Here is a 13,445-nt window from a genome sequence, read left to right as displayed (position 1 = left end):
GTCTCTTTACAAAAAGTGTCTGCTAAATGGTCATAGACAGTGCATTCGGAAAGTAATCAGACCCCTTGACTTTTTCCACATTTTGTTACATTACAGCCTTATTCTAAAATGGATTAAAGAGTTATCCCCTCATCAATCTACACAAAATACTCCATAATGACAAACCAAAAACAGGTTTTTAGACATTTTTGAAAACCTAAATTTCAGTTAAATATTACTTTTACATAAGTATTCAGAGCATTTACTCAGTACTTTGTTGAAGCAACTTTGGCAGCGATTTCAGCCTCGAGTCTTGTTGGGTATGACGCTACAAGCTTGGCACACCTGTATTTGGGGAGTTTCTCCCATTCTTCTCTGCAGATCCTCTCAAGCTCTGTCAGGTTGAATGGGGAGCGTCGCTGCACAGCTATTTTCAGGTCTATCTAGAGATGTTTGATCGGGTTCAAGTGCGGGCTCTGGCTGGGCCACTCAAGGACATTCAGAGACTTGTCCCAAAGCCACTCCTGCATTGTCTTGGCTGTGTGTTCAGGGTCGTTGTCATGTGCCTTTTTACTGAAGAACGTCTTCCGTCTGGCCACTCTACTATAAAGTCCTGATTGGTGGAGTGCTACAGAGATGGTTGTCAGATCTGTGCCTCGACACAATCCTGTCTCGGAGCTCTACGGACAATTCCTTTGACCTCATGGCTTGGTTTTTGCTCTGACATGCACTGTCAACTGTGACACCTTATATAGACAGGTGTGTGCCTTTCCAAATCATGTCCAATCATTTGAATTTACCACATGTGGACTTCAATCAAGTTGTATAAACCTCTAAAGGAGGATCAATGGAAACAGGATGCACCTGAGCTCAATTTCGAGTCTCATAGCACAGGGTCTGAATACTTATGTAAATAAGGTATGTCTGTTTTTGTTTTTAATAAATGTGCCATAATTTCTAAAAACCTGTTTTTGCTTTGACAATATGGGATATTGTGTGTAGATTGATGAGGGAAAAAATGGTTAGATCCATTTGAGAATAAGGCTGTAACATTAAAAAAATGTGGAAAAAGTCAAGGGGTCTGAATACTTTGTGAATGCACTGCATCTGGCATCAATAAGAACACTGTTTCAATTAATCAGAGCATATTGTATATCTGGACATGATCTACTAATAAAATATATTCGTGGTATAAAATACATCTGAATGTTAGTCCCAGGATATATCAAATCAAATCAAAGTGTATTTGTCACGTGCGCCGAATACAACAGGTGTACAACAGGTGCATTTCACCTTACAGTGAAATACTTACTTACAGGCTCTAACCAATAGTGCAAAAAAGGTATTAGGAGAACAGTAGGTAAGTAAAGAAATAAAAACAACAGTAAAAAGACTGTCAAAAATAACAGTAGCGAGGCTTCATACAGTAGTGAGGCTATAACAGTAGTGAGGCTATAACAGTAGTGAGGCTATAACAGTAGCGAGGCTACATACAGGCACCGGATAGTCGGGCTGACTGAGGTAGTATGTACATGTAGATATGGTTAAAGTGATTATGCATATATGATAAACAGAGAGTAGCAGTAGCGTAAAAGAGGGGTTGGCGGGTGGTGGGTGGAGGGACACAATGCAGATAGCCCGGTTAGCCAATGTGCGGGGGCACTGGTTGGTCGGGCCAATTGAGATAGTATGTACATGAATGTATAGTTAATGTGACTATGCATATATGATAAACAGAGAGTAGCAGCAGCGTAAAAGAGGGATGGGGGCACACAATGCAAATAGTCTGGGTAGTCATTTGGTTACCTGTTCAGGAGTCTTATGGCTTGGGGGTAAAAACTATAATTACTAAGATGATATCCAGAGCAGGCTGAGTGTCATAATGTAACTAGAAGTAAATATGTGAGCCATGGAGGGTAAAGGCTACACCTGAACCATGGAGACGTGGGCTGGGGCCTTCCATCCACATTCTCCCTTTCCCAGCATGAATGATACACAATTTTGGCACTCACATGGCCTGGTTGTTTATGATGTTATGAAATTCTCCTTTTTAGAAGTGATATTAATCAAATAGAGCAAGTTGTTAAAAAGATGTAGAGATTTGGGTCAGTTGGAGAGGGTTGATTAGGTTTTAATTCCTGTTAGTTGCTTTGGATGTGGAATTTTGTCGATGAGAATAGTTTAATTCCTGAATTGTCCTTAACCCTGATTGTGTCAAACCTGTTTACAGATGTTCTGGCCAATATGTATGTGATGAAATGATTTGGAACTACGTATTTTTACTTGTTGCTAACTGTGAAATTGAAGTGTCAACAAAACATGTCACAATTAATAGGGGAAAACCCAAACAAGTATGAGCTAACTCTGACTGTAAGTACAGAATATTTCCATCATTCAGGAAGCAATAGGTTGTCAAATACAACCGTGCTAATATATGCAGTTCCTCCTTGTCTAATTATTTCGGGGCTTCTATTGAGTGCGTCATCATTCGGAACAAACAGCGCCATTCACATTAGCCCCACGTGTCCATTGACATGGGAATGACTGTCTTTCCCTCAATTATACACACGACAATCGAACGCAGAATGTGACCCACTGCATGAATATGTTGACCGCTGTCCATGTTCCCTTGTTCTCTCTCTCTATTTCTCTCTCGTCAGATTTCAGGAATTTCCCAGTGAAACTATTCTATGGACTGATGCCAACACAAAAGGGCAGCCATCTCTCTCTATTTCCTTCTCTCGTTCCTTCTTCTTCTCCTCTAGGATTTCACCATCAGCATGCTGTTTTCCAGGATGCAAAACTGGATTCCCTTTTTAAAATATTTTTCTGCCACCACTATCATTTTAGAACATGACATTGCAATGACATTCATAGTATGTCACTGCAGGCTTATTGGTTCATTTGAGAGTAAGAGGTTACATTTTGTCGGGACATAGCCACAAACATGAACACAAAATGGCTACTGCTGCTCCATATCACCCCACATGCACCTGGGGAGTCAGACATAGTGAATCCTGACCCCTTGAATCTGCTAGTCATGAGTTCCCCATCCCCTCTCTCTCTTCTGCCACAGCACCATACAGACTCTTCTGACAGCGACAGGAGCAGACACATTAGTGCAGCCGGTCACATGGCAGGTATGTATGTCTCACTGTGGTTAATAGATGGACATGTGAGTTCTATTTTCCACAGAGCTATGTCAGCCCCTGGGGCCCATAGCCCTGGATGGGAGAGATGGGACCTGGATAGGAGAAAGATATGGACAATATCTCTCTATGTTATATGAAAATATTACCTTTGTACCAAAAATGTACATAATTCATTGTATTGATAAGCACATCCAGTCCCTTATCTTGTGTAAAGTGGAACAAACTAAAAAGATTGAGTAAAATGCATTTACAAACAATTCAAATGGACTTTCTTTAAAATAAATAGATTGACATCAGTATTTTGTTGTCTTTTTTACTACTAAGACTATTTTGTAGTCTTAGTAGTAGTCTTAGTAGTAGCCTATAGAATATGTCTCATAGTTGACTATAAACAGACAGAGATTAATTATATTTAGGCTATAAAGTTGCACTCAACTTTAATTTCCTAAAAGCCCCACTTTTTCTTCATAATTACTAGCTATTGAACTAGCTATTAATATTTCAAAGATAATATTTAATCAAACGAATGTTAACTTATACATTCAAAAACGGATGATCTTTTAGACGTAAATAGTTTATAATAATCGACTGATAAGGCCTAAAAAATAATAAATTGCAAGTATGTAATTCTTGAGAAAAAAAATCGAAAGCGAGATGAAAATCAAACGAACGTTATTGGACCAATACATCAAGTTCACTTTTTTGGCAGGCCTCCTTTTAAAGTTGTTTACAACTCGTATGCGCCTAGCTGTTCATTCATTAGATCTATCTTTAGTGCGTTTCTCCCACACTATCAAGAAAATTGTTTTTAGAGCAATTTATACAATTTATATATATATATATAGTATATGAATGCATTTCTCCACGATTAATGCTACAACAATGAATAACATAGTATGAACATTCTGATTGAACTGACCCTGTGATAGGCTTATGAGTAGCACAGAGAGTTTTGTTGCGTTATTTAACCGGAATTCTAAACAGAATTAAACCATTTCTAGAAGACCTATAACATTTCTCGCAAATAATTGACTGAAGTAACTCTTCTCGCATCGCATTGGAGCATGATCTCAGTGTTATGAACGTATATTATACAATTGCAGTTTTGCTAATTTGCGAAAATTGTAAAGCAGGTGCTTATTTCGTTAGTTAATGGTATATTGAGAATTTATAGGATATCTAACGCTAATTTTGGCAACGAAAAAAAATGAGGATTTCATGTGAATTAACAAAATAATGACAACTTGAATCACTGCTAATTAACTATTTACTTTTAATTTGGAGTCTCACTAAAAAAACAGTTTCGTTTTTAAATAAATTCAAAACCTATTTTTACCTTCTAGCTACAATACATTGGGGATACTCTAAGTAAACATCTCGCATTCACATAAAAAAAAGAATGCCATGCCTTGCATAAATTCACAGTGATTTTTATTTCACCTAATGCATAATATAACATAGCCTACAGCACAGTCACTCTGAATCACAAAATACATATCACAATTCATTCCAACTTGCTCTTAGTCTGTCAGATTCCTTTGCTTGCTTATATAAATCCACATCAAATCAAACCTTTTGTCAGCATATGAGTGAGAGGCATTTTCTTTAAACTCCTCTCACTCATACACAAACAGAAGTAGTCACTCACATCAAGGCCAGGACAGGGCCTCAGTATCCCAGTGTAGTCAGAGGGGTGTATGTAGCCCCCATCCTGAATCCTGCACCCCCAACCAACCCCTCTCGGACGAACCCACCAAGACCAGCACCCAAAGGCCCAGACCCATGGTCTCGGTGGACATGAGAATAAAACAGATGGAGAAAGCTAGTCCAGCTAGTGCAGTCCTTGGATGTTGTGTTATGTGTGAGATACTGTGTCTGTGTAGGAACACAGGGCCCAGAGACACACATCTCTTTCTTTTCTCTTATCATTTTTTCAAGATGCACAAAACTGCTTTTTGTTCCTCTCATTTTTTTCATTTAGGAGGCTAATGGAAGGGTGCTTGCAGGGCATCTGATCACATGGTCACAATTCACCTGAGATGACAACAAAGAGGCTAAAGAAGAGAGAGACGAGAGGGAGTAAGGGAGAGAGAGAGAAAACTGAGACATGGATTCAACATGAGAAGGAAAAGGGAAACACTGGCGGTTATTGTTGCAATCAGTGTGTGTGTGTGTGTGTGTGTGTGTGTGTGTGTGTGTGTGTGGCCCATAATATGCAGTCCCTTAATATATCTTAACGTGTGACAATGTACTTATATACTGTAAATATCTGATATATTAATGACTACAAGTAAGTTACTTACAAGTTACATAGAATACAGCCAGTTACAGCAACAATACATTCAATGCAGTCAACATAATGAATGATTTGACCTCAACAGCACAACCTCACACACAGAACACTCTGGATCTTTACATGTATTTTAAATGCATATGTCATATTTTTAAGGGACGTCCAAGAGCAATTTGGAAGAGCAATATCGGGACGTGAGAGAAGTTATTTCATAGAGTATAGAGGTGAAAGGTCACGTACATTGACCTCAGGATTGGGCCCATAAGGCCCTTATTGCTGGTCAACAATATAGGGATGATGATTTTGGATCTAATTCAACTCCTCCAGCAACTCACTCTACCCTATATCACTTTTTGTCATATTTCAGTACTATATCAGCCACAGGCAGTACTGGAAATGTACCCAATTATCATACTTGAGTAAAAGTAAAGAAAATATAGAAAATAGAAAATTACTCAAAAGTGAAAGTCACCAGTAAAATAATACTTGAGTAAAAGTCTAAAAGTATTTGGTTTGAAATATACTTAAGTATCAGAAGTAAATGTCATCGATAAAATATACCTAAGTATCAAAAGTCAAAGTAAAGGTATAAATCATTTCACATTCCTTATATTAAGTTAACCAGACATCACGATTTTCTTGTTTTTTTAAATTTCTGGATAGCCAGGGGAACACGCGAACAGTTCATTTACAATCGAATAATTTGTGTTTAGTGAGTCCTCCAGATCGGAGGCAGTATGGGATGACCAGGGATGTTCTCTGTTTAGTGAGTCCTCCAGATCACAGGCAGTATGGGATGACTAGGGATGTTCTCTTGATAAGTGTGTGAATTGGACCATGTTCCTGTCCTGCTAAGCATTCGACATTTTTACGAGTACTTTTGAGTGTCAGGGAAGGAATGTAGTAAAAGTAAAAGTTGTAAAAAAATAGAAATAGTACAGTACAGATACCCCAAAAAACATATTAAGTAGTACTTTAAATTATTTTTAGACCATAGACCTAATTCTTTCATTATTAATTTCCTGGGGTTAACGATGACCTAGATATAAGTAACATATTCACTGCATCAAATAGGGCCTCCTCACCAACTGTATAATGATGTTATAATGAATATAACGACGTTATGTATTTTAATCCCTTGGAGATTTTTCGTGAAATTTAGTGTACTTTGACCACAAATGTATTATCATGATTGTTTATTTATTCAATATAACATGTCAACACATCAAACAAAGCGGGCCTTATTTGGTTCCTAAATAGAGCCAGTGTAAAGTCACTTAAGCCACTCTGATGTAAAATCTCACCTCCTTTCATTGGAAATATTAGTGGTGACGGACGGACAGGCAATAACAGTAACCCCGTCGTCCAGTAAGAAAGCCGGAGAATATTAAATGACCAATAGGCGTCCGGCGTGTGCGCAAGAGGGTGGCGTCGACTCAGTGTTGGAATGCTTCCTCTCAGAATGTTTTCCACTTTCAATCACTTTTTTTCTCTCGTTCCTTCTCACAACGGCGCTCTTTAAGCTCCGGTGCGCGATACAGAGCCGCCATTCATTGAAGGGCAAACCAAACGAGGGGGCAGGGGACAGGGCGAGCGTCACACTGTTGGACAGGGGAACGCACGAACTCCCGTGTTGAACGGGCGACCTCCTAAACTCTGCATTGGTAAGTTTTGTAACTTTATTTTCCATATGAACATAAAATAGATTTGTTTACGCTTTTGGGTGGAATTTCAGAAATATCCAAATCTTATTATCTAAGAGTTTTTTTTAATTCCCAAGATGATGTTGGGCTGAATTTTACGGGCTTTTCCAGCTTTAGCCTTAAAATATGATTAAAACAGTAAACTACATATTCCCAGAATGATTTAAAAATAAGTACTGAAACATTTATGATGTTAGTTTTTAATGTTCAGTTTTCTTCACGAACCTTGTTTCTTTGGAAAATAGGGCATATTGGGTGAAGCAAACCCTTCTATGATTAGCCTGTAATGGCATATGGACTGATACAAAATGACAAGAACCGGTGAAGAAGAAGTTGATCCTCTTATTATGTAGCCTATAAATTGGTTCCAGTGGACATATATTAGCCTATCATTCGTTATATTTTGTGGCCTAACATAACTATCAACAAGAAAACATTGTATGAATGTCTTTCTGTTCGTCTCAGAGCTAACGGTCACTTCTAGGCCTACCATTGTAATGGGCCATATCCACTGGGAATAGACGTTGAATTGACGTCTGTTCCCACTGGGTACAGTCTCTGTTTAGGTCTATAAAAAAACATGTGGAAAAAGTTATCAAATGTGGTCTGACCTCATTGCCAAATGTAAAATGTGTTAATTGCCTAATGTTGTTCTATTCTATATTATTAATTTCAGGCGACATCGGTGGAAGTGAATGGGAAGTGCAAAGGACAGGATTTGGGTACATTCGATTACGCACGAGTAGGCTATGGGTTTACGCGTGGCATATAGGAATAATTCCATATAAAGGAGCGAGTCCGGAGCACATCTCTCAGCTGTAGCTTCAAGTTTTGCATTCTCTGAACAAATTTACCAAATTTTCCTGCAAGGATTTTTTTTTTTGCCAATCGATAATAGCCAATACATTAAAATGTCTGGAGAGGAGCACAGTCTATCCGAGGCAGAGTTGAGTCCCGGGGGCTCAGATGATGGTCACTCTCTGTCACCGGCACACTCCGGGGCCACCGGCGGCCGGGACTCCCCGCTCATCGGTCCGTCGCAGCAACTGACGGGGCTTTCTGGCGCAGATGGCGGCGGAGAGGACGGTGGACTAGTACCCAAGTCAGAGGTGGATATGGACCGGTTCCCCATCGGCATCCGCGAGGCGGTCAGCCAGGTGCTGGACGGATACGACTGGACGCTCGTGCCCATGCCCGTGCGCGTAAACAACGGGAACAAGAGCAAGCCGCACGTGAAGAGGCCGATGAACGCCTTCATGGTGTGGGCGCAGGCCGCGCGCCGTAAACTGGCGGACCAGTACCCTCACCTGCACAACGCGGAGCTCAGCAAGACACTCGGCAAACTGTGGAGGTGGGCATTGGCAGGCATTGAAATGAATAGGCCTACGTGGGAAATTGATAATCTACAGGCTACCTATAGGCCTTGTTGGGGTTTGTGTGCAATTGGAGCATGAGTCATGCATAAAGTCCTACTTACTTCAGATACATTTCCTTCCCGTATTTTTAAAATATGTTTCTGAAATTGAAGGCACTATATTATATAACCATTAAAGTTAACTAGCAGAAACACTTATCCAGAGCAACTAGATGCATTTAAATGCCTTGGTAAAGGGCACATTGACAGATTATTCACCTAGTCAGCATTGGGATTCAAACAAGTGACTTCTCAGTTACTGGACCAACCCTCTTAACCACTAGGCTACCTGCTGCCCTGCCATGACCATGTTTTGTTCCACAGGCTCCTGAATGAGAGTGACAAGAGGCCTTTCATTGAGGAGGCGGAGCGACTGCGGAAACAACATAAGAAGGACTACCCAGAGTACAAGTATCAGCCCCGCAGACGCAAGAACGGCAAGCTGGGGACCAATGGTGAGGGAGGGGAGGGAGCAGAGGGGGAGGGCAGCCACGCCCAGTCCCATTACAAGGCCCTCCATCTGGATGTGCACAGTACAGGGGCTGGGTCCCCCCTGGCCGACCTCCACCACCATCATCACCACCACCCTGCAGGTGAGTTCAGCTTTATTGGTTAATTAATTTACCCAATACTATGAGTAAGTCCTACTTCAACAAGCTAGGGCAAACAATAGGCCACCTGGCACCACACGGCCTTCTGTAACCTGAGAGAACAAGAAGAAAACTGAACTACTGGTCTCCATTCCAAGTGTTTCACTTCTATTGCTTTGCTGATCGGTATGTTCCATTTTCCTTCCAGGTCAGGGTCACAGCCCGCCAACACCCCCCACCACCCCAAAGACAGAACTCCAGTCTGGAAAGATGACGGAGGGGAAGAGGGAGGGCGGAGGTGGCTCAGGGTCCTCCCGTGGAGGAGGCCTGGGGGTTGGAGCAGAGGGGCCCTCCGGGGGCCATTCATCAGCGGGCGGGAAACCCCACATCGACTTCTGCACCATGGACATCGGCGAGATCAGCCACGACGTGATGGCCAACATCGAGCCCTTCGACGTCAACGAGTTTGACCAGTACCTGCCGCCCAACGGGCACCCGGGGGTCGGCCAGGGCGGCGCCGCCACATCAAGCTCCTCCGCTACATCCTACGCCTACGCCCTCGCTGCTGCCAGCGGCCACTCAGCCGCCTGGCTCTCCAAGCAGCATCAGCATCAACAGCCCTCCCCCTCTGCCTCAGACGCCACCAAGGCCCAGATCAAGAGTGAGTCCGGGGCCGGGAGCCACTACGCAGAGTCTTCCTCCTCTTCGTCAGGAACCCACGTCACCTACACCCCCCTCAGCCTCCCCCACTACGGATCAGCCTTCCCCTCGCTGCCCTCCAGGGCCCAGTTTGAGTACGGGGAGCACCAGGCTCCGGGGCCGTACTACGCCCACTCCAGCCAGGCCTCGGGGCTGTACTCAGCCTTCTCCTACATGGGGCCCAGCCAGAGGCCCCTCTACACTACCATCACTGACCCCTCCAGCGTGGCCCAGTCTCACAGTCCTACACATTGGGAGCAGCCAGTCTATACCACCCTGTCACGGCCATGAGAGACTGAGATGCATGGGATCGGATGTGTGTGTGTGCGTCTCTACACCACCTTCTCACGACCCTGAGAAAGGGATAAAGAAAGACAAAGATTGGAAGGGTGTAGGGTGGCTACTGAATGTGTGTGTGTGTGTGGCGGGTTAACAAAGGATGGATATCTTACTGATGTTGTATTGGGATTCATTGGGACTTGACAGTGTATAATATAATATTTTACTGTACAGTATATTTTATATCACAGCCAATGGTCAATAGCCAATCAGAATAAACCTTTAACCAATGTGTGCCATGTTTTAGTGTGTAAGGTCAGGATCCCAGCTGCCAGAGTGTCATAGTGTATAGTAAGAGGGCTTATTGTGATGATGAGCCCAGAGCACACAGAACTAATACCGTAGTGGTAAGAAGGATACACACAGGGTTTCAAAATGCTGCTAACTTCCCCAAAATTCCCCGGTTTTCCAGAAATCCTATTTGGAAGTTCCTGGAATTAGGAGGGAATAAGCAGGATATCCAGGAATCCTCTTACTGGGATTTCTGGAAAACTGGGGAATTTGGGGAAAGTTAGTGGAATTTTTCCAACCCTAGCTACCTATATAACAAGGTTTGAGTAACATTGCCGGCAAGGACTGGCTTTCAGCGGGTTTCAGCCTAGGACAAATACAACATGATGTTTATCAGAACTGGGTTGTTTTAGATTGAAATAATCCGATTCTATTAACCAAACTAAAGGAAATGTTTGTGTGACTTCATTTTAGTATTTTTTTATGACTTAAGTGATGTATTTGTTGGTTATTTTTTATATGACTTTACATTCTGGTTCGATATTACACTGACATATCTCCACCACTGCTTTTGAAAGAAAGGTCAGTTTACCGGGTCTTAAACGTTATGCGTAGGTCTACGGGCGTCAGGTAGCCTAGCCGTTAAGTGCATTAGGCCAGTAACTGAAAGCTTGCCGGTTCGAAACCCTGAGCCGGCGTGGTGGAAAAATCTTCTATTCTGCCCTTGAGCAAGGCAGTTCACCTGCAACAACTACTCCCCGGGCGCCATGGACGTCGATTAAGGCAGCCCCCACTGCACATCTCTGATTCAAAGGGGTTGTGTTAGATGTGGAAGACACGGTTGATTGAATGCGTTCAGTTTGTGCAACTGACTAGGTATCACCTTCTGGGATGCTGCTTGACTCCTTATGTGTTGCGTTGTGCAAAACCAGAGTTGACGAGGAAAAAGGACCAAAAAAAAAAAAGAGGGAAAGAGAATTCCTGGAAACACTTTAGCATAGAGTTCTGGAAAGCAGCACATTACCTCAACTCAATGTACATGTGCCAATAACACTCTCTACATGCTCTAATATCCTCGATGAGAATATATGGCACACATTTCGCTTATACTACTCATAAATAATAAAACAGTTGTTGAAGTCACTGGATTTTTTTTTTTATTGATATGGATTGCATTTGTACGCTCTGGTTGCTTCTAATTCCATTTGTCTACCAAATTATCAAAGCAAAACAATCTACATGACTCAGCAAGTACAAAGTCGGCAAAATCCTTTTGTGAAGAATTCTCCAGCTTTAAACTAAAGATTTACTCTTAGTGAGAATTAGTGAGCTGTTTAGAACAAATGTCACATGCTATAGTTTATGTACATAGGTTTCCCCTCTGCATCTCCCTTTTCTGTATCCTGTTTAATGTCCCTCTCGGCTCCCTCTGCAATGTGAATGATCACCACATGCCTCTTCTTCCATAGGTGATTTAGACGGGAGTCATTTTATACTGACCCTCTCTGCTTTGTAGTTTTTATCAAAAATAATTTCACGTTTAGCTTTTTTACTCTCTCCATTTTGTACATTCCTGGATAGTTTCTAAAACTTTGTATCCTACACATTTGATGTATCTGCTTTCTTCTACAAGAAACAACAATGTACAAATATTATTGATGTTGTCATTACGTCGTCATTCTATTAAAGCAATTTATTTATACAAAACTGAAATCTATTGAAATTCATTGCAAATTTTGAGAAAATATATATATATATATATATATATATATTGTTTGTAGGACAAATAATATATATTGTCCTACAAAATCATCAGGTAAAAGAATAGCAAGTAACAACACAACATATACAGAGCATTCGGAAAGTATTCAGACCCCTTCTCCTTTTCCACATTTTTTTATGTTACAGCCTTATTCTAAAATTGATTAAAGAAATTGTTTTCCTCATCAATCCACTCACAATAAACCATAATGACGAAGCGAAAACAGGTTTTTAGAAATCTTAGCAAATGTATTTAAAAAAAATCCTTATTTAAATAAGTATTCAGACCCTTTGCTATTAGACTCAGAATTATACTCAGGTGAATCCTGTTTCCATTGATCATCCCTGAATTGTTTCTACAGCTTGTAGTCCACCTGCAGTAAATGTAATTGATTGAACATGATTTGGAAAGGCAAACAATATTAGGTCCAACAGTTGACAGTGCATGTCAGAGCAAAAACCAAGCCATGATGTTGAAGGAATTGTCTGTAGAGCTCTGAGAAAGTATTGTGTCAAGACACCGATCTGGGGAGGGGTACCTAAACATTTTTGCAGCATTGAAGGTCCCCAGGAACACAGTGACCTCCATAATTCTTAAATGGAAGAAGTATGGAACCACGTATTGCCACTCGGTCAAACTGAGCAATCGAGGACCTTGGTCAGAGGGGTGACCAAGAGCCCAATGGTCACTCTGACAGCTCCAGAGTTCCTCTGTGGAGATGGGAGAACCTTCCAGAAGGACAATCATCTCTGCAGCACTCCACCAATCAGGTCTTTATGGTAGAGTGGCCAGACGGAAGCCACTCCTCAGTAAAAGGCACATGACAGCTGGCTTGGAGTTTACCAAAAGGCACCTGAAAAGACTCTCAGACCCTGAGAAACACGATTCTCTGGTCTGATGAGACCAAGATTGAACTCTTTGGCCTCAATGCCAAGCTTGATGTCTGGAGGAAACCTGGCACCATCCCTACTGTGAATCATGGTAGTGGCAGCATCATGCTGTGGGGATGTTTTTCAGCAACAGGAAATGGGAGACTAGTCAGAATCGAGGGACAGATGAACAGATCAAAGTACAGAGAGATCCTTGATGAAAACCTGCCCCAGAGTGCTCAGGACCTCAGACTGGGGCAAAGGTTCACCTTCCAACAGGACAACAACACTAAGCACACAATCAAGATGATGCAGGAGTGGCTTCGGGACAAGTCTCTGAATGTCCTTGAGCGGCCCAGCCAGAGCCAGGACTTGAACCCGATCGAACATCTCTGGAAAGACCTGAAAATAGCT

General features: G+C 41.9%; 1 protein-coding gene across 1 annotated transcript; it reads left to right on the top strand.

Annotated features, from left to right (window-relative positions):
• The first annotated feature begins 6,972 nt into the window (after positions 1–6,972).
• On the top strand, positions 6,973–12,107 carry LOC139370255 (transcription factor SOX-10-like). Its single transcript, XM_071109618.1, has 4 exons — positions 6,973–7,088; positions 7,804–8,478; positions 8,866–9,134; positions 9,340–12,107. Exons 2-4 carry the CDS (start codon positions 8,039–8,041, stop codon positions 10,119–10,121), a joined length of 1,491 nt encoding a protein of 496 aa, XP_070965719.1. The 5' UTR covers positions 6,973–7,088; positions 7,804–8,038; the 3' UTR covers positions 10,122–12,107.
• The last annotated feature ends 1,338 nt before the right edge of the window (positions 12,108–13,445 follow it).

This window comes from Oncorhynchus clarkii, chromosome 17 (assembly GCF_045791955.1).
Source record: "Oncorhynchus clarkii lewisi isolate Uvic-CL-2024 chromosome 17, UVic_Ocla_1.0, whole genome shotgun sequence".
NCBI lineage: Eukaryota > Metazoa > Chordata > Actinopteri > Salmoniformes > Salmonidae > Oncorhynchus > Oncorhynchus clarkii.
Note: the sequence above shows the minus strand (reverse complement) of the source record. Positions and strands in the feature narration are given on the sequence as shown.